This window comes from Camellia sinensis, chromosome 5, assembly GCF_055761805.1.
Source record: "Camellia sinensis isolate YWXY chromosome 5, ASM5576180v1, whole genome shotgun sequence".
NCBI classification, from domain to species: domain Eukaryota; kingdom Viridiplantae; phylum Streptophyta; class Magnoliopsida; order Ericales; family Theaceae; genus Camellia; species Camellia sinensis.
Genome location: NC_138965.1, coordinates 188,980,812 through 189,001,705, shown reverse-complemented (window position 1 = coordinate 189,001,705; position 20,894 = coordinate 188,980,812). Strand labels below are relative to the sequence as shown.

At 37.0% G+C, this 20,894-nt stretch overlaps 1 protein-coding gene and 1 long non-coding RNA gene across 2 annotated transcripts; one reads left to right on the top strand and one right to left on the bottom strand.

The window, feature by feature from the left end:
- Nucleotides 1-12,885: 12,885 nt before the first annotated feature.
- Nucleotides 12,886-14,061, top strand: LOC145790303 (uncharacterized). The gene is made up of 3 exons (XR_014328985.1): nucleotides 12,886-13,258; nucleotides 13,637-13,771; nucleotides 13,930-14,061. It is a non-coding gene; the product is annotated as an uncharacterized LOC145790303 (long non-coding RNA).
- A 2,898-nt stretch (nucleotides 14,062-16,959) lies between these two features.
- On the bottom strand, nucleotides 16,960-20,293 carry LOC114298523 (uncharacterized). Its single transcript, XM_028243112.2, has 4 exons — nucleotides 19,252-20,293; nucleotides 18,737-18,810; nucleotides 17,173-17,247; nucleotides 16,960-17,061 (listed from the first exon to the last, which is right to left on the bottom strand). The coding sequence occupies exons 1-4, from the start codon at nucleotides 19,333-19,335 to the stop codon at nucleotides 17,004-17,006; spliced, it is 291 nt and encodes a 96-aa protein (XP_028098913.2). The 5' UTR covers nucleotides 19,336-20,293; the 3' UTR covers nucleotides 16,960-17,003.
- Between the last annotated feature and the right edge of the window lie 601 nt (nucleotides 20,294-20,894).

Genomic DNA, 20,894 nt, shown 5'->3' with positions numbered 1-20,894 from the left:
TCAAATTAATAGTTTTGCCTTTGAAAAATCAAATGGTATCTTCAATTGTTCTTATTTAGAATAAGATTTAAAATTCAAAATTAAATATGTCACAATTAAAAAAGCAAAAACTAAAATAACACAAATTCTAAATTATAAAAACCATCACTATAATTCACCCATTTAAATTTAATCTAAACCGACAAGTCACTCTTTAAATCCCAACTCTTTTTTCACATTCTGGGTAATTTTCCTATTCCAATTTCCGAGTACTTAGACTTTGGGTTGTTTTGAGAAGATGGTAAAAAGTGATTTTTTGATTTTTAATTAAGTTTTTGGCTTTTTTAAACAAATGATTTGAAAAGTTGGTAAAAAGTGACTTTTGACTTTTTTAATTAATGTTTGTTTATGATGTCAAATCATAATAAAATGACCAAACTACCCCTATTTATTTAAAATATTTACAACTTTACCTATGTAATACATTTTGACCCATAAAAAGTAAAATTATAATTTTATCGTTAGCTAAAAACTAACATCTTAAATAAAAAAAAGGACAAAAAAATCAACTTTTAACTTTTACTACTAATCAAAAAAAAGTAACTACAAATCATGTTGTCAAAATAGGCCTGTGTCTATCACATATGGCCCCCCAAGTAGGCCAAATTTGCATAAAGAAACGAAAGTCAGGTTGACATAAATGGTGGGAAAAAAAAAACGCACACTTTCTTTGGGAGACAAGTCTTTGTGGGCGGCGTGATAAACGGGGCAAATAATGAATAAAAACGTCAAAAAATAGAAGCTGATAAAGCTTTCATGATGGTGCAGCTTCCACTAATTTCATGGAGCAGATATTATTATTGGGGTTGGCGTTCTTTCCATCCGTGATCAAATAGAAAGTATTGTTAAATTTGTAAAAAATTATTATTAGTCTCGTTTCGATAATCTGAATCGTTTAATATGTAAAATTTATCAAGTATTATATATCTCTTAAAATTTATATTGATCGGATATCAATAGTTACATAATCAAATCAAGTTTGTATAAAACAATAAACGATGAAAATATAAACAGTTGATAAAAACTTGATCTGATGAGATAGTTATCAATATTCGATTAACGTGATTTTTTACAAACATATAATATTCGACGAGTTCTACACATTAAACAATTCAAATTACTAAAATAAGACTTATAATAAGCCTCTACGAACCTAACAATATCTTCTAATCCGATTAAGCACAAAAGAGACGCCACACCCTTTATTATTTACCAATGAGGGGGACCAAGATGGGGTCAAATCTATCACCTCACCACTCAGTTGACCAAGATGAATGAGTTCAATTCCACTTGTACCGGAATTATTTTTGTACAAATTTTACCTTCACAATTTGACTTGAATTTTATTTTTGTGGTCTTATCTTTTTATGTCTAATTCAATTTAGTTCTTATATTTAAATTTTGAGAAAATTATTGATAAATCTCATTTAAAAATATTTTAAGCTAAAAAGTCCATGAATGAATTTTTCAACTCATTTGAACATGTTTGTTTTGAGGGATAAGGGTGTGGGATTGGACTATTAGTCCCACCGGACTAATAGTCCATTGTTTGTTTGCAAAATTTTACGTCGGACTATTAGTCCCACAAATATGGGACTATTATATTCCATGGGGGGTGTGGGATAGAAACCATGGGATTGGTATCTCATGGGATTATTTGGTGAAATGTCCATTTTACCCTCCATGTTATTACTTAATAAACAATTAGAAAGGGTAAAATAGTCTTTTGAACATTTATAAATTATTTTTTTAGTGTTGTTAATTTAAAATTATATATTAAATAAAAAAATTAAATTATAAATTATAAATTAAATTTAAGAGATTTTTATTGATAAGTCCAATTTAGAAGTGTTTTAACCCAAGAAGTTCATGAACGAATTTTTTAACCCATTTAGTCTCATGTATGTATAGTTTTATTCCATAAAGTCTATTTTCTTGATTTACACTATTTTTTTGGACACTTATGCCCTTATATTTAATTTTGAAACCCTTATAAATATTTTTTCAACGATTAGCAATTTAATTATGTGAACATTCATATTTTAAAATTCACATTTGTAAGAATATAAATTGGCCCGTGGGCGGCCCGAAACCCGCCCGCGAGCCGGGGCGAGCCCGACCCGTTGACAATGTGAATATTCACATTGACATATTAAAATTCACATTAATCGGAGTGTAAAATTGGCCCCCATCCCGTGGTGGCGCGAAACCCGCCCGCGGCTCATGGGCGGCCCGGGGCGGGCCCGGTCCGGCCCGTTGACAATGTAAATATTCACATTAACATGTTAACATTCACATTGATAAGAGTATAAAATTGGGATGCGGCCCATGGGCGGCCAAAAGCCCGTCCGTAGCCCAAGGCGGGCCCGGCACGGCCCGTTGACAATGTGAATATTCACATTGACATGTTAACATTCACATTGATAGGAGTGTAAAATTAGCCCGCGCCTCGTAGCTACCCGAAACCCGCCCACGGCACGTGGGCGGGCCCGGCCCGGCCTGTTGACAATGTGAATGTTCACATTGATATGTTAACATTCACATTGATAAAAGTATAAAACTAGACAGCAGCCCAGGGCGGGCCCGACTCGGCCCGGCCCGGCCCGTTGACAATGTGAATATTCACATTGACATATTAACATTCAAATTAATAGGAGTGTAAAATTGGCTCCGGTCCCATGGCGGCGCGAAGCCCGCCCGCTGCCCATGGGCAGCCCGGAGCGGACCCGGTTCGGCCGTTGACAATGTGAATATTCACATTGACATGTTAATATTCACATTGATAAGAGTATAAAATTGGCCCGCGACCCATGGACGGCCAAAAGCCCACCCACTGCACGGGGCAGGCCCGGCCCGGCCCGGCCCGTTGACAATGTGAATATTCACATTGACATGTTAACATTCACATTGATAAGAGTGTAAAATTGGCCCGCAGCCCGTGGGCGGCCCGAAGCACGACTGCAGTCCGAGGCGGGCTTAGCCCGACCCGTGACAATGTGAATATTCACATTGACATGTTAACATGCACATTGATAGGAGTGTAAAATTAGTCTGCGCCCCGTGGCTGTCCGAAACCCGTCCACGGCCCGTGGGCGGCCCGGGGCGGGCCCGACCCGGCCTGTTGACAGTGTGAATATTCGCATTGACATGTTAACATTCACATTGATAAGAGTGTACAATTGGCCCATGACCCGTGGGCAGCCCGAAGCCCGTCCTCGGGCCAGGACAGGCCCGGCCCGTTGGCAATGTAAATATTCACATTGACATGTTAACATTCACATTGATAGGAGTGTAAAACTGGCCCGCAGCCCGTGGACGGCCCAATGCCCGATCGCAGCCCGAGGCGGGCTTGGCCCGACCCGTGACAATGTGAATATTCACATTGACATGTTAACATTAACATTGATAGGAGTGTAAAACTTGTCCGCTGCCCGAAGCTCGTGGGCGGCCCGGGGTGGCCCGGGTTTGTCCGGGCCACTTCGGGCCGCCCATGGGACGCGAGTCAATTTTACACTCTTATCAATGTGAATGTTAACATGTCAATGTAAATATTCACATTGTCAACAGGCCGGGCCGGACCCGCCTCGGGCCGCCCACGAGCCGTGGGCTTGTTTCGAGCAGCCACGGGACACGGGCTAATGTTACACTCTTATCAATGTGAATATTAACATGTCAATGTGAATATTCACGTTGTCAACGGGCCGGGCCCACGTCGGCCCGGGGCCGGGCTTCGGGCTGCCCACGGGTCACGGGCTAATTTTACACTCTTATCAATGTTAATGTTAATATGTCAATGTGAATATTCACATTGTCAACGAGCCGGGCCGGGCCTGCCCACGGGCCACGGGCCAATTTTACACTCCTATCAATGTAAATATTAATATGTCAATGTGAATATTCACATTGTCAACGGGCCGGACCGGGCTCGCCCCGGGCCGCCCACGGGACGCGAGTCAATTTTACACTCTTATTAATGTGAATGTTAATATGTCAATGTGAATATTCACATTGTTAACAGGCCAGGTCGGGCCCACCCCGGGCCGCCCACGAGCTGTGGGCTAGTTTCGGGCAGCCACGGGGCGCGGGCTAATTTTATACTCTTATCAATGTGAATGTTAACATGTCAATGTGAATATTTGCATTATCAACGAGTCGGGCCGGGCCCGCCCAGGGCAGCCCACGAGCCGCAGGCGGGTTTCGGGCCGGCCACAGGCCGCGGGCTAATTTTACACTCCTATCAATGTGAATGTTAACATGTCAATGTGAATATTCACATTGTCAACGGGCCGGGTCGGGCCCGGGCTTCGGGCTGCCCACGGGTCATAGGCCAATTTTACACTCTTGTCAATGTTAATGTTAATGTTAATGTTAATGTTAATATGTCAATGTAAATATTCATATTGTGAACGGGCCGGCCCGGACCCGCCCCGGGTGACGGGCTGGTTTCGGGCCGCCCACGGGCCGCAGGCCAATTTTACACTCTTATCAATGTGAATGTTAACTTGTCAATGTGAATATTCATATTATCAACGGGCCGGGTCGGGCCTATTTTTTTGGCTTGTGGGCCGGCTCGGCCCGACTTGAATTTTTCCGAACACCCACGAGGATCGACATGTGCCGGGCCCCTACACATTGATGATATAAACATTTATATTGACGGTGTAAACATTCACATTAAGGGTATTTTGGTAATTATGTCACCGATAGGACTTATTGAAACATAAGAGAATAATGTGAACTAAATAGAACATAAGTAGATGAAAAGGGTATTTTGGTCTTCTTATATCAAATTGGACCTAATGGAATAGTCAAAAAGAATATGGGTTGGATGGAATAAAGCTCTTGGAAAATGGATTTATCAAAAAAGTTCCATATAAAAATAATAAATTAAAAATTATGGCCTTATAAATTAATTTTTTTTAGTGTTGTTAAAAAATTAAATTTGCATATTTCTCTAAAATTATTTTTTTAGTGTTGTTAATTTAAAATTATATATTAAATAAAAATTATAAATTATAAATTAAATTTATTTAAAAATAATAAATTATAAATTATGGCCTTATAAATTAAATTTTTTTAGTGTTGTTGAAAATTTAATTTATATATTAAATAAAATTATTTTTTTATTGTCGTTAATTTAAAATTATATATTAAATAAAAAATATAAATTATAAATTATAAATTAAATTTAATTGAAAATAATAAATTAAAAATTATGGCCTTATAAATTAAATTTTTTTAGTGTTGTTAAAATATAAATTATAGATTACAAATTTAAAATTATATATTAAATAAAAATTATAAATTACAAGGATAAAATAGTCTTTTGAACATTTATCCTTATCCAGACCGTCAAACCAAACATTGGATTCATTAAAAATAGTCCAATCCAACATCTAATCCCATGACTAAACAAACATAGGATACAAATTCAGTCCAACCAAATAATCTGAGGACAATGTATCCCGGGACTAACAGTCCGATAGATTACAATCCCCCCTTACCCAGTCCGTCTAAACAAACGCACCCTTAGTCCCATGTATGTATAGTTTTATTCCATAAAGTCATTTTTTTTTATTTACACTATTTTCTTGAACACTTATACCCTTATATTTAATTTTGATACCCTTACAAATATTTTTTGAATGGTTAGCAATTTTACGATGTGAACATTCATATTTTAAAATTTACATTGGTAAGAATGTAAAATTGGCCTGTGGGCGGCCAGAAACCCGCCCGCGAGCCAGGGCGAGCCCGGCCCGTTGACAATGTGAATATTCGCATTGACATGTTAACATTCACATTAATAGGAGTGAAAAATTGGCCCGCGTCCCGTGGCGGCGCGAAACCCGTCCGCGGCCCATGGGCGGCTCGGGGCGAGCCCGGTCCGACCCGTTGACAATGTGAATATTCACATTGACATGTTAACGTTCACATTGATAAGAGTATAAAATTGGCTCGCGGCCCATGGGCGGCCAAAAGCCCGCCCGCGGTCCGGGGCGGGCCCGGCCCGTTGACAATGTGAATATTCATATTGATATGTTAACATTCACATTGATAGGAGTGTAAAATTAGATCGCACCCCGTGGCTGCCCGAAACCCGTCCACGGCCCGGCCTGTTAACAATGCGAATATTCACATTGACATGTTAACATTCACATTGATATGAGTGTAAAATTAGTCTGCGCCTCGTGGTTGCCAAAACTCGCCCACAGCCCGTGGGCAGCCCGGGACGGGCCCGACCCGGCCTGTTGACAATGTAAATATTCACATTGACATGTTAACATTCACATTGATAAGAGTATAAAATTGGCCAGTGGCCCAGGGCGGGCCCGACCCGGCCCGTTGACAATGTGAATATTCACATTGACGTGTTAATATTCACATTGATAAGAGTGTAAAATTGGCCCGAAGCCCGAACGCAGCCCGAGGCGGGCTTGGCCCGACCCCCGTGACAATGTGAATATTCATATTAACATGTTAACATTAACATTGATAGGAGTGTAAAATTTGCCCGCTGCCCGAAGCTTGCCTGCAGCCCGGGGTAGGCCCGGCCCGGCCCGTTGACAATGTGAATATTCACATTGACATGTTAAAATGAACATTAATAGGAATGTAGAATTGGTCCGCGGCCTGTGGGCTGCCCGAAGCCCGCCCACGGCCCGGGGCAAGCTCATTTGAGTCCCGGCCCGAGAATGTCCGAGACCCTAGGTTAGGGCCTAGGTTATCACTTTGAAGCCCAGCCCGGCCCATCGGCCCGCTTAAGGCCCATTCAAGGCTCGATCCGAGGCCCAGCCCGCCCGAGGCGCAATGTATTTTTTTGTGGAAAATAATAAAATTTTGGAAGAAAAAATTAAAAAGAATTAAAAAAAATGGCCAGGCCCGCCTAAGCCTGACCTAAGCTCGAGGCTAGGCCCAAGCCCACCGGCCCGACCCGAGGCTCGATCCATCGGCCCATCCAAAGCCCGAATACCCTTGTGCCAAGGCTAGGGCCTGGGCCTAATTTTTTGGCCCGTGGGCCGGCCTAACCCGGCCTGAGAAAGGCTCGCTTGGACCCAGGCTCGAGCCTAGTCCGAGACCCTAGGCTAGGGCTTGGGCCATCACTTTGAAGCCCGGCCCGGCCCATCAGCCCCGTTAAGGCCCATTCAAAGCTCGGTCTGAGGCCCGGCTTGCGCCGAGGCCTAGTGTCTTTTTTTGTGAAAAATAATAAAATTTTGGTAGAAAAATTAAAAAGAATTAAAAAAAAATGGCCAGGCTCGCCCTGGGCCGCCCACGGGCCGTAGGCGGGTTTCGGGCAGCGACGAGGCATACACTAATTTTACACTCCTATCAATGTGAATGTTAACATGTCAATGTGAATATTCACATTGTCAACGGGTCGGGCCAGGTCAGGCCAGCCCTGGGCTACTGGCCAATTTTATACTCTTATCAATGTGAATGTTAACATGTCAATGTGAATATTTACATTGTCAACAAGCCGGGCCGGGCCCACCCACGGGCCGTGGACGGGTTTCGGGCAGCCACGAGGCATGGACTAATTTTACACTCCTATCAATGTGAATGTTAACATGTCAATATGAATATTCACATTGTCAACAGGCCGTGCCAGGCCTGCCCCGGGCCGCGGGCGGGCTTTTGGCCGCCCATGGGCTGCGGGTCAATTTTATACTCTTATCAATGTGAATGTTAACATGTCAATGTGAATATTCACATTGTCAACGGGCCGGACTGGGCCCGCCCCGTGCCGCCCATGGGCCGCGGGCGAGTTTCGCACCGCCACGGGACGCGGGCCAATTTTACACTCCTATTAATGTGAATGTTAACATGTTAATGTGAATATTCACATTGTCAATGGGCCGGGCCCGCCCCGGCCCAACTCGAATTGTTCCGGGCACCCACGAGGATCGACATGGGCCGGGCCCCTACACAGTGATGATATGAACATTCACATTAACGGTGTAAACATTCACATTAGGGGTATTTTGATAATTATGTCACCCATAGGACTTATTGAAACATAAGAAAATAATGTGAACTAAATGGAACATAACTAAATGAAAAGGGTATTTTGGTCTTCTTATCTCAAATAGGACCAATGGAATAGTCAAAAAGAATATGGGTCGGATGGAATAAAACTCTAAGAAAGTGAATTTATCAAAAAAACTTCCTTAAATTTTAACAAATTTTTTTTTCTACACATACACTAACTAACAAGTCTTTTAAAATCGTGTTAACCAAATTATATAAAAACACTTTCTAAATTGATATGGCCAAATTGTGCCTTCTTATTTTTCAAGTTGGTATCAAACAAGTTTTAATAAAACCAATCTTCAATAGATTTTTTTATATATATATTTATAGTGTATATAAGTTTATTGACTCGAATTCAAGTAAAATATGAAAAATTAACGAATTTAAAAATATATTCTAACGTAGGGCCTGTTTGGTAGAGCTTACTTTAGCTTAACTCAAGTTTTAGATTATTTTGAGCTATTTTGGTTTGTTTGGTAGAGCTTAAAACCACTTTTTGTAGCTTAAATTAAGCCAAAAAGTGATTTTTTACTGGGTGGCCTTTGGGGTGCTTTTCCAAAACAGCTTAAGCGGGAAGCTAAAATTGAGGGGCAAAATTACTTAAACGCCCCTCGTCAATCTCAACTATTACGAAAAACCCAACTATATAAATCCCATATTCAATCACTGTTCACTTGAGAGAGAGAGGAGAGGCGATTTTCGGCGAGAGCGAAAAAGAGTTCTCTCTTTTTGCTATCTCTTCTCTCTCTTCGTTGTGGTTCACAAGGCTGAGTCGAAGCAAAGATAGGGCTTGGTTTGAGGAAATGAGATGTCTTCGTCGAAGAAGATCATGCTGAAGAGCTCCAACGGAGAGGCGTTCGAAGTGAAGGAGTCGGTGGCGCTGGAATCGCAGACGATCAAGCACATGATCAAGGACGATTGCGCCCACAGCGTCAGTCCTCTCCCCAACGTCACCAGCAAGATCCCCACTAAGGTCATCGAGTACTGCAAAAAGCATGTCCAGATCTCCAAGACCCAAGATTGATCCGTCGAGGACGATCTCAAGACCTGGGACTCATCTCCGGCACTCCATCTCCAACGCTCCATTATTATTATTATTCATTTTAATTGATGCTAATAATTAAAATGAATATATGTAATGAACAAAAATAATTAAAATGAATAATAATAATAAATAATAATAATAATAATAATAATAATAATAATAATAATATGAAAAATAATAATAATAATTGATGAACAAATTGATACTAATTTTAATAATTGATGAACAAATTAATAATAATAATAATAATAATAATAATAATAATAATAATAATAATAATAATAATAATAATAATAATAATTGATACTAATTTTAATAATTGATGAGCAAATTGATAATTTTTATACTAAAATCACAATTAATAATAATAATAAAGAAAAGAAATATAGATATAAATAATTAAAATGAATATATAAAAAATAATATGTAATGAAATCACAACATTAATATAAATTAGAACATGAATATTAATTTTAATGAATTAATAAATTAAACAAAATTAACAAAGAAATAAGAGAAGAAAAAAAATTTTAAAAAAAAGAAAATAAGGAGAAAAAGAAAAGGAAATAAAGTAAAATGAAAAAAGAAAAAAGAAAAAAAAATGTATTATAAATGAAATCACAAATTTTATATCTTATAAGGGCAAAAATGACAATTATATAGCAAAAACCTATTTTACAGCTTATTTACCAAATACTACTCTGCTACTTAAATCCATAATTCCACAACTGCACCAAACAGGTTACCAACTTATGTTCACAGCTGTAAGTTATAATCTATTAAGGTACAGTCTATAATCACTTTCCCATAATTCTACCAAATTGGGCCATAATGAAAACGTGAGATAATAACAAATCTTAAATTTTATTGATTGAAAACTCAATGCTGGACATAAGATTCTTCTTTAAAATCAATTATTCACAAGAAACACCGACATAAAAACTTAACAATAGTTAATTCTCAAAAGTATACTTAAGATTGGAAAAAAGTATAAAACTTGAAATTATATTTATTTGTTTTTCCTTAAGGCTTTGCAATGATTATTTATAAGTAAAAGCAAACCTAACAACGTATTAGGAAACAACTGGAATAGACAATTTCATAATGAACAATACAAAAATAAGAAAATATAATAAAAATTACAAAAAAAATAGAAATATTAAAATAAAATAAAATAAAATAACAGCTAATATATGTTGCTATAATAATGGCAGATTCGAGGGAATCATGTTTTGAATTCTATGGTAGGAATATTAGAGTCACAATTTTTTTTAAAAATAACAAAATCTTGAAATTGACAAACTAAACGATGGAATTTGCCAAAATCCACTACGGACCAACCATGGATCTTGATCAAAATGACATTTTTCATCAACTCATCAAATTTCTCACGAGTCGGGGCCTTTTGATTTCTACTAATACATTTTGCCTTATTTGTCACAAACCTATCCATTTGATCTAAGAATTGTATAATCATACATGTTACATCATACTCAAACTTAGCTTTTTACCCAATATGCCGATCTCAAGTATACCGAATACACAAGTAGCGCTTAGGTAATTTGTTTTGCTTCATTTTCAAGCCCTATATAAAAAGGTCTCTTAAACTAGAATTGCTGCCATATCCTGCTCCCTATATGGCTTAGTCTTTAGACAGTGATTTTTTTAAACGAGTCTTTAGACAGTAATTGCTACCAATAAAAGATGCAACTGATTCAGCTAAAAATGTCCCAATATTCTTCAACTCAGCTCATTTTTTCCTTTCTTTTTGTCTTTCTTCTTTTTCTAGTACTATTTTGCGGACTAAGCAAAAAGTAAAAAATGACAGTATGTACTTTGTGCTAAAATGGTTCTTCAACAACAAAGCTACTACAAACTACAGACACAAATCAGCCACACACGAAAAAATATATATTTGATAGAACTGCAACTGTAGTGTTTACCATTATTGCAACGTTTGCCATCGATCATTGCAAAAGCATACACTATTGCTGTTGTTGAACCCACAATGGCCACCACTGTTTTCACACTCGGCGGCGCAACTAATCCCCATCCATTCCAATGTAAATCCAATTCTCAGCAACTCTGCATAGTCCATAGTTTCCACTACTTGATTCTGCTGACCTCCCTCTATCTCAACCGGGGCATGAACCGATAACTCACAAGGAAATTGACTGCAGTTAAAGCCATCTGTCCCGGTGTCTAAGTAAGCGAAAGAGTTTTGGGTGGCATTGGAAGCACAAGTAATTGGATACTGTGAGTAATTGGAAGGAAACAAGTTTGAGCAGTTGTAGAACAAGTAAAGATCAGCAAAGTTGGGGCCGAATTGGAAAGGAGAGCTATCAAAGGCAAAATCGTGAAGAGGGGCAGGGCACCTAGAATTTATCACCTCGACGTTGACTAGGTGAAACGAGTTGTTTTGGTAAAAGATGTCTTCGATGAAGTAATCGCTGAGAGAGGTCCAGTAAACGGGCTTCTTTGCTTCACAGGAAACTTTGAAGCCTGGATAGCCACAGAAATCTGTTTCGTTGTCAGTGACATAAAATGGGTAGTTTATGTTTGGACCAGTACGCAGTTTTTAGGCATGCACAATTCGTATTGCCAATCTGGATATGACACTGACTCTGCTGAGAAGGTGGTGATGATGATGAGGGAATTGATTCCGATGGAAGAAAAAAGTTTCGAGTTTGAGAAAGCAATGCCGGCCCCTTTGGGAGGACTTGGTTTAGGAAAACTGGGATATGCAAAAGAATTGAGGCATATATTGACACAATTGCAGGCCACTTTCAATCATTTGAAATTATTTTAAATGTTTTGTTTAATTTGTGACAAATTTGACTTGGTTTTGCAGTCTTTCAAATTCATCTGTCTTGGTTTCTAAAGCTAGTAGTTTATGTTTGTCTCAACTTTGATTGGGTTTTCAAGAGATTTGTGAAATATATATAAGAAGTCAATATCATAATTTCAAATAATTTTAAATGTTTTGTTTAATTTGTGACAAATTTTAGTGCGGTTCTAAAATTATGAAATTAAATTATATGCAACTTGTCCGTTTATCTGAGCAGATAAACAATAAAAATAACTAAATAATTAAAAAACAAGACACAGTTGAAGAATATGAAATTAGACTTTTGATGTAAGTTAGAAGAAAGTATGATGAATATATGGTCATTTTAAAATTATTAATAAAGAGGCATCAATTATCTTAGTTTTAGAGTACCACTTGATTATTGAGTTTACGCTTTTGGAGTGGGCTCAAATGACCCTGTCTAAAATACGGTTCCAATTAAAAGAAAAAACTATCTAAAACCTTGAATCTAACAACACATCCAATACAATTACAAGTATCGCGTTACCCCATCTAAAATGAGGTGAAATATTTGAAGTATAAGATTTTTATTTTTATTTCTCAAACATAAAACAAAGAAAACGAAAATGGGAATAAAGCATACTCAATTGACAGAGATGACTTATGTATTTCAACAAACGTGTGCAATGAAATCAACATTAAAAGTTGTAACAATGATCCATTTGTTTACTTTCTATGTTATTTAATTTAATAGAGCTGGGTTCACTACAGGAAAAAGGGGTTATAGCAACGTATTATTTGCGACGTTTATAAAAACGCCACTATTTTTCAATTAAAACAACATTTTTAAAACGCTATATTAGATTTCTTTTAAACATCATCTTCGCGTGTTAATTGGCTAACGCCGTTACCCACATCCTAAAGCCCTAAAGCTGCGATTTCTCCAACCCCCCCATCTCTCTCTCACTCTCTCTCTCTATCTATCGAGCTCGAATTCATTCTGAGCAAAATTTATTTGCGATTTGCGATAGTGCTGTAGTACTCAAATTCATTCTGAGCAAAATTGATTTGTGATTTGCGACTTCTCTCTATTTCTCACTCCGGATTTGCGATTTGCTATTGATTGTCGAAGATTTGAAGATTTGAAGATTTGAATCTGAGCGATTAAAGTTCTCAGTCTACTCCTTCATATTTGTTCTCAGTCTACTCTCTCGCTTGATTTCAAACACGCTCTCTGTCTCGATTTCGAAAACTCTCTCTCTCGATTTCAGATCTGGCGATGATTTGAAGGCCACCACTTGGATTGCAGATTTTGAAGTTTTGTTCTCCATTTTGTGAGTTTCAATTCGTTTAGCCATTTCTTTTTGTTTTTGTTTTTGTTTTTTTTTTTTTTTTTTTTTTGGTTGAAAAGTTTATACATTCATACTCATATCTTGCATCTCTATAACACATATCTCTGATGGATAAACATGAGATGAGGTCGATTGCTTTGATTCGTTTTATAACACATATCTCTGGTCAATGATTTTATGAAGATGGCTCCATACATTTAAACTTGATAATTTTGTTAAAGGTGTTGTTTCTCTTGCTTTGTATGGGTCCACTGTTTAGTCTATGGCCATTCATTGTGCCTCAGATTAGTGATTAACCTTTATGCTCGAGTTCTCTTTCAAATGTTGACTCTAATTCCCATTTTCATTGTCTTGATGTAGCATATTTGTGCCTCATTAAGAGAATTGAGATATCTCTGGTATTGTTTAGACTAAGATGATGGCATGAGGAGTTTGGATCTAATCCGGACCTGAATTGTGAACCCTGTACTCGACACCCTCAACTTAAATCTTCAGGTATGAAATTTTGTGACTTGAAATTGCTTCCGAAGATTGCTATAAAATGAAAATTATAATGCCCTGATTGTGGATACACACATACAATATGTTATAAATCTCCCCAAAAACAATGTTCATGCACTTGTTTCTCGAAGCATTTTTTGTGTTTTTGGCAGCAAAGTTCTGCCATGGTAGCGGGGGCTAATGGAGTTCGGTCGCTGAGGGAGACACCAACATGGGCTGTTGCACTTGTTTCTGCAGTTTTTGTGATCATTTCTGTTCATATTGAACATGGGATTCATTCTCTTGAAAAGGTAAAATTGACTAAGATTTTTATGTAAAATTTGAATGATTCTCCAAGCTTTTTATGTATGGTTTGATGGAAAGAATTCAATTCTGAATTATTAACTTTGGTTTCTTGAATGGTACAGTGGTTTCGAAAGCTCCAGAAAAAGGCCATGATTGAGGCTTTGGAGAAGATTAAAGCCGGTCTCTCTCTCTCTCTCTCTCTCTCTCTCTCCCCCCTTCACAATTATATTGAAATATATATCATATAATATGATGAAGTTTATAAAGTTTATAGCAGAACGCCAAAAAGGATTCCTCATATCATGGATAATTACAAGTAGTAAGTTTAGAGGAGCTATTTGTTGATTATATACAACTTGTTGACTATCTTTCTCATTTATTAAAGTAAGTGATGCAATTCAAAAATTAGAGGTGAGTCTAGAATTTTATTAAAGGGATGCAATTCAAAAATTATTAGGTGAGTTTAGAATTTTAGTACGTTCATCCAGTGACATGTGATCATATAGTTACTTCGTTCATATTTATTTTTTATTTTTTGAAAAATCATCATATGGATATGTCATCTCTTTATCTCTTTCAACTATTACATAATCAATAATAGTATTTAAAATATAAAAAAAAACAGTAACACCTCGACTGAGTTTGGGCCAACATTAATTTTTCATCCTACACACTACAGGAAAAACTGTTTTTACCGGCGTTTCAAAAACGCCTCTATAAGTGGAAAAAGCGCCACCAAAATATTATACCGGCGTTTTTATGTTACGTCGATGATACAGCCGTCGCTATAGGTATGAGGCGTTTAATAAACGTCGCTGAATTTTTAGTGACGTTTTCATAAACGCCGGTATACTATTAAATCTGCTTAAATAATTTTCTCCAATATGACTGATGACGTCACAGGATATAGTGGCGTTTTGAACAAAAACGCCACCTTTTTACTTTATTTCATAATTTAATTAATATAAAATATGCTCATTCTATTCACAAAACACATCCTAACAAAAAATAAAAATAAATGTCGATAAAACCATCAAATTCAATATCAAAGAACAATTAAACTGTACATGTTCACAAAAGCATATTTAAGTTATAAGATTCAACCAATCTTTAAAAAAAACAAAAAAAAAATCTGAAATTCACCAATCAACACACTCAAATATTTAAATGCTCTTACAAAAAATAAAAAAATAAAAAATTTCCAACAAAATTTCAATTTTGGCCCTGTTAAATTCCTTACATCTAGAAGTAGATCTTTCCCTCCGCAAAATTATCCTTTTGACCTACACATAAATAACAGTTGTAAATTATAATCTTTTTGAAGAAAATCTAGAACAAAGCAATAGATACCATCAAAATCATAAAGAGATAAAAGCTTATACATAAATCCCCTTCATAATAAGAACATGTATAGTAAGATCTTTAAGGGCAGTTTCATCAATGAACGTATAGATAATCAAACACTAAAAAATTACCATGAACTTTCTTTATTACCCATACTTCTTTCCATTACATGGTAATATATACTCAAAAAACATAATCATCGTACAACAAATTTCAAGAAAACTTTGATTATACCAATTACAAGCATCAGATTTCCTTACCAAATTAAAGTTTCCATAGCTTTGCTTGGCTGAGGGCAAAGCTTGAGGTTCAAGTAAAATGACATATTCCAAAAAATTATGTGATGACATGTTGGAGAAGCATAAAGACCACAAAAACACTAAACCCTCTCAATCATTAGTAATAGACTTCCCTAATCAACGTTTTTTTTTTGCTCTACATGACAAGATATCCACTTAAAATAAGATTCAAACCAAAAGTTTCACTGTTTCAATATAAATTGACCCATTCTCAAATAATAGATGAAAATGATGCCCGACACCCAAACCTCGAGACAGTTCAAATTTTAAAATATATTTCAAAAGCCATAGGGCTATAGGGGATGTCAGTGATATCATCAGAAACATCAAACCAAATATTTTTGTCTACCTCTTTGAGTGGTTATTGTTTAAGCAAATGGTAAACTATGCAAGGCTCTAATTTGAAAGGAAAAGAAAACAAAATGAAGATCAGTTACCTTAATAACTTTTCTGATGCAATCCTGGCAGCAACAATAGTGCTACAGTCAGGTACCCACTTTACAACACGGTTTGGATCAGAACGCATTGGAGAATGAATCTTAACAAGCTGGAAAAAAAAAAAAAAAAAAAAAAAAAAAAAAAAAAAAAGAGGTGGGGAAATAGAAGTAAAATATGAGAAACTACTGTAGGAACCGAATAATTGTAAGGAATACAATTCTATGCGTACCACAACGGACTCGTGAGGTGGTGAAACAGGAGTCCATAACATGTGCTCCAAAACCCATTAGAAAAGATTGAACAGTGTAGGAAAAATTGAATCCTGAAATCCGTCATTACACGATTCCATAAAATTTGTAACTAATGTACCTAAAGATACAGCAGGAATAAATGATTGAGCACCAGGTTCAATTGAGAGAACACACAGAGAGGCTCGGCTGATGCAACTCTAGAATTATGTGAAAGCATATTTGATATCAATTTCACCGTTTGATGGGTTGAAGGACGCCTCAATTTTCGCTGAAATGTTACCTCTACTTGATCCATGGATTCCAACTGTGACTGGCTTGGCCAACAGCTTAATTCCTTGCTTCCAGTATCTTTTATCTGAACAAACATGTAAGATAAGAAAAAGCCCGAGAAGGTTTTATGCATTATTTCAAAAGTGTGTTGTAAACGAGGAAGTTCCAATTTCCCGCTTTTTGTTAACTAGGTGAGTTCAATAGTTTTAAAGCATAAAGATGGTATGATTATGTGCGACAAACAGCAAAAATAGATACCAATTTCCCAGTATTTCATTCTAGCACAAAACTCAAACATACTGGGTCCTGTTGAAAGCGCAATGGAGTTATCAATGTCCATCACCCAATCAATCCAGAGCACAAAACCATGGCATATCCCAGGCTCCGTAAATTCAACCTAGAAAAATTTCTTTGTAAGTATACATTTGATACCTGGTTCAGATATTGCAGATCCTGGTGCAGGACCAGTTTTACACAAGCACATTCAAAAGCAGGGATAATTCAATACCTGGGCTTTCCCAAAACAAGGACTAATGGGTTTTGAGAAATCAAACTCCATGACTGTAGATATCTCACTGAGCCCCTGAAATGATTTGAACTCAAATTGCATTTAATATCAAAATGTAATATCATTATATTCTCAAATAAAAAGTACCTTCCATTACACAAATTGATTACCTTATTCTCCACACACTGCCAAACAAAAAAGGGAAAACAAGGGCTCTCTTGGGATGCGGGTAAATCACCACATGCCCCTAAGGTGGCATGTACTACAGAACATGGTTATTGTGGGGATATATTTTCAGAATACCAACACGTGGCATGGTGACGCCGACGTGTCAGCCGAGGTACCACGTGTCGTGGTAGTTAAGCCGAGATGATCTCGGAGTCGCCGAGGTTATCTCCGAAGATATCGGAATCCGAGATAAATAGATAAGGGACAAGAGTCCTAAGACGAAGAAGGGACTTAATCAAGATAAAGATAAAGCTCTTAGGGAGTTTATCTTTATCTCTTAAAGAGTCCAAAATAAACACTGAATTGGAAATTCATAGAAGTCATACTTCTAGTAGGACTTGGATTGAGTATATTATAAAAGAGAGGCACCCCCGTGGGTCTAAGGTATGCAATTTATGTTTGAGTATTAAGTTTAGTACTTGATTATCTTTGAGAGATATACTGACTTGATCGTCGGAGTGCCCCCGGGTGGAAGAACCACCGCCGGAGCCTTTTCTTTCTGTTACAGGTTACCGAAGCCATCTATTCTGCCTGTGCTCTCCAGTTGATCACTAAACGGGTAGTGTGGTCAGATTTTCACCCACACAGTTATATAAGTCCTTACACATGTGCAAGTGCATCTACCCCTCTATCTGATGCTCAGAGAATGCCTTGAAGATCATTTACGGTACGACTATGTCGAATTGAAAGGACAATCTCCGAGTAATATTCAACTTAAGTTTACATAGATATGCTCTAATTATACTTCAGAAAACTTTCAAGTTAAAAAATGTGTCTATACATGCAGCCATGGCAAATAATAAGTGCCATAAAATTCAGTACTTAGCACCCTACTATAAAAATGAAAAAATATGTATGATGTTTTACATCTTCTTATAAACAATAAGTTATGGCCCATGCATTCATCAGTTTCTTGCACCTGCCAATGCTTCTTCATTAACATCAAAAGTATCCTCGTAAAAAATTCCACCCCTCATACTTGAAATCCAAATCTACCTAATTTAAGTAGGCATGGAACATATTCAAAACCTTTGGTAAAGAAGATCTTAAGCATCACTGATGAAGAAATAGTCAGAATAACATCTCAATAAGTTTGCCGACGAAAATTTTGAATTAAGAATAAGAGTTGAGTAAACTTCCAACACCTTATAGTAGGACTTTAATTCATTTTCAGGCATTAACACATCCAAAATGATCAGGGCGAGTGATATTCTTACAAAACTAAGCATTTCAATCTGAGATAAAACTGAATGCAATATTTCCTAGTTCGGACACACTATTTGATGCTCAAATTAAGACACATCGTACAAATACAAATTAAAGTAGTATTATTTACCAAAACCGCAGGTTTTGCCATGGAAGCATGCTATCATTTCCATAATAAAACGGTTCACCAACCAAGAGCTCAACCTGCAGATAGAAATTGAAATACCCAGTGTTTACATTCAATTTCATAATTGATCTGCAGCAGCTTATAGTAATAAAAGTCACTCACAATTCTTTTCCCAACTTTACCCAATAAATAAAGTCACAATTATTGAACTAATCAAACCACAAAGAGAAACAATAATATCTAATCATGAATCTCATGATTCTTATAATATTCTCACTCAGCCAGAAAACAAACAAGAAAAGCCAAAAAGATGAGGATCAGATGCGTCTGGCAAGTTGAAGCCTCAAACAGCAAGATGCTGGAAACACACAAATCAACCACATAAACTCATGCAAAATCAACCAAAGCCCAATCATGGAATTAATAACCAAATTCAAAAAATATATATATACTTTAATAGAAATCAAGAGAAAGCTATGCAATCAAGTGCATAAAAGGAAAACAGAGCAAAATCATACCATCCCAGCAGTAGATGCTGATGCTTGAAGCTGCCCATTTCTCTCCTCTAAGCTCTCCTGTAATCTATACATCTCCTCCTCCATCTTCTTAGCTTTGGCCTCTGCCTAGGGAAAAAATAAAAAATAAAAAACCCAAAAATACACAAAATTAGAGAAGATCCCACAAAGAACATCACTTTACAGAGAAGAACAAAAAAGTGAAATGAAATGATTTTATTTCCAAAGTACACACAGATGCAAACAAATATACATGGAAACATATAAACAAATATACAAATTCACATGCATATCTTGTTAGGGTTTGAAGAGCCAATGACTGCTCCTGTGAAGCGAGACGGCTTCGGACCTCCTTGAGCTCCACCGTCAGTGACACCACGTTCCGCCCGAAGCTCTGCTTCTTCTCACTCAGATCCTTCAACAACGGATCGATATTTCTCGGTGCGCAGAACGCTATCGTTCCATGCAATCACCTCATTGTCCATGCGATTGAAGCTTCTCTCCATCGCGATCTTCCACTCCTCCGTACTCGAATCCTTCTTCTCTATCTCTTCCTTTACAAGTTCATGTAACTGATCTCTACATTTCATCGCCACCTACAATGAAATCAAACACCGATTAACACTCGATAATGAAAAACAAACCACAAACAACTTGCTTGAAACCTTGTTAATCAGCAGATCTAACAAAATGCGAGAGAGATCAGATTAGATAGACTTTCTTGTTCGATTTGGGATCTGCAATTTGCGAGAGAGATCGAGTTTGAGTTTGATGAAGAAAAGCTAGAGCAAGAATAGATCTAGCAAAATTCAAGAGAGATCAGATCGAGTTCGGATTTCGATCAGATTAGATCGACTTTTTTGTTCGATTATGGATCTGCGATTTGTGAGAGAGAGAGATCGAGTTCGATGAAGAAGAGCAGTGTATGAGAGAGATTTTGTGTTACTTTTGTAATTAGAATGGGATTTAAGTGTCTATTAAGTTAAATACAGCGAGCATGACGCCATGAAAAACGTGTTGACTATCAGTACACCACAACGTTTTTTAAAACGTCTTGATTGAAGCGCCGTTATAGACCACTTTTCTTGTAGTGTACATTTCTATAATTGTTTTTCTATGCACACTGCATATTCTTTTTGAATTAATAATGAAATAAAAAATGGTATTTTATTATCAAATTATTTTTAAAAATTAAAAAAATGTGCAGAGTTGATGCTTCTAGGATTCATCTCCCTACTGATCACAGTAGGAACAAGCCTTGTGTCTAAGATATGTATTCCTTCCAAAGCTGGAAATATTTATAGAGAGAATTATGGTGCATTGGATGCCCACCGAATGCATAAAGAATAAAGTGCTAAAGTGATTAATAATTAAAGCTATTAACAATTATACAAGTATGCACTAACATAAAGCTATTAACAATTATACAATTATGCACTAACATCCCCCTACAAACTCAAGGAGGGAAAGCATCAACCAAGTTGAGTTTGGAAACAAGATCATTGAAGCGGCCAGGAGGATGAGCCTTAGTGAAGATATCAGCGGGTTGATCGACTGAGGCAATAGGGAGAAGATGAACAGTACCACAGGTAACATGCTGACGAATGAAATGACAATCAATCTCAATATGTTTGGTGCGATCATGA

Excerpts from the sequence above, each read along its gene's own strand:
- LOC114298523 (XM_028243112.2), bottom strand. The coding sequence starts at position 19,335 with ATGGAGGAGGAGATGTATAGATTACAGGAGAGCTTAGAGGAGAGAAAT. Across the intron at positions 18,811-19,251 it reads CAGCATCTACTGCTGGGATG|GTTGAGCTCTTGGTTGGTGA; the intron begins GTATGATTTTGC and ends TTCTATCTGCAG. Across the intron at positions 17,062-17,172 it reads CTTGTTTTGGGAAAGCCCAG|GTTGAATTTACGGAGCCTGG; the intron begins GTATTGAATTAT and ends AAATTTTTCTAG.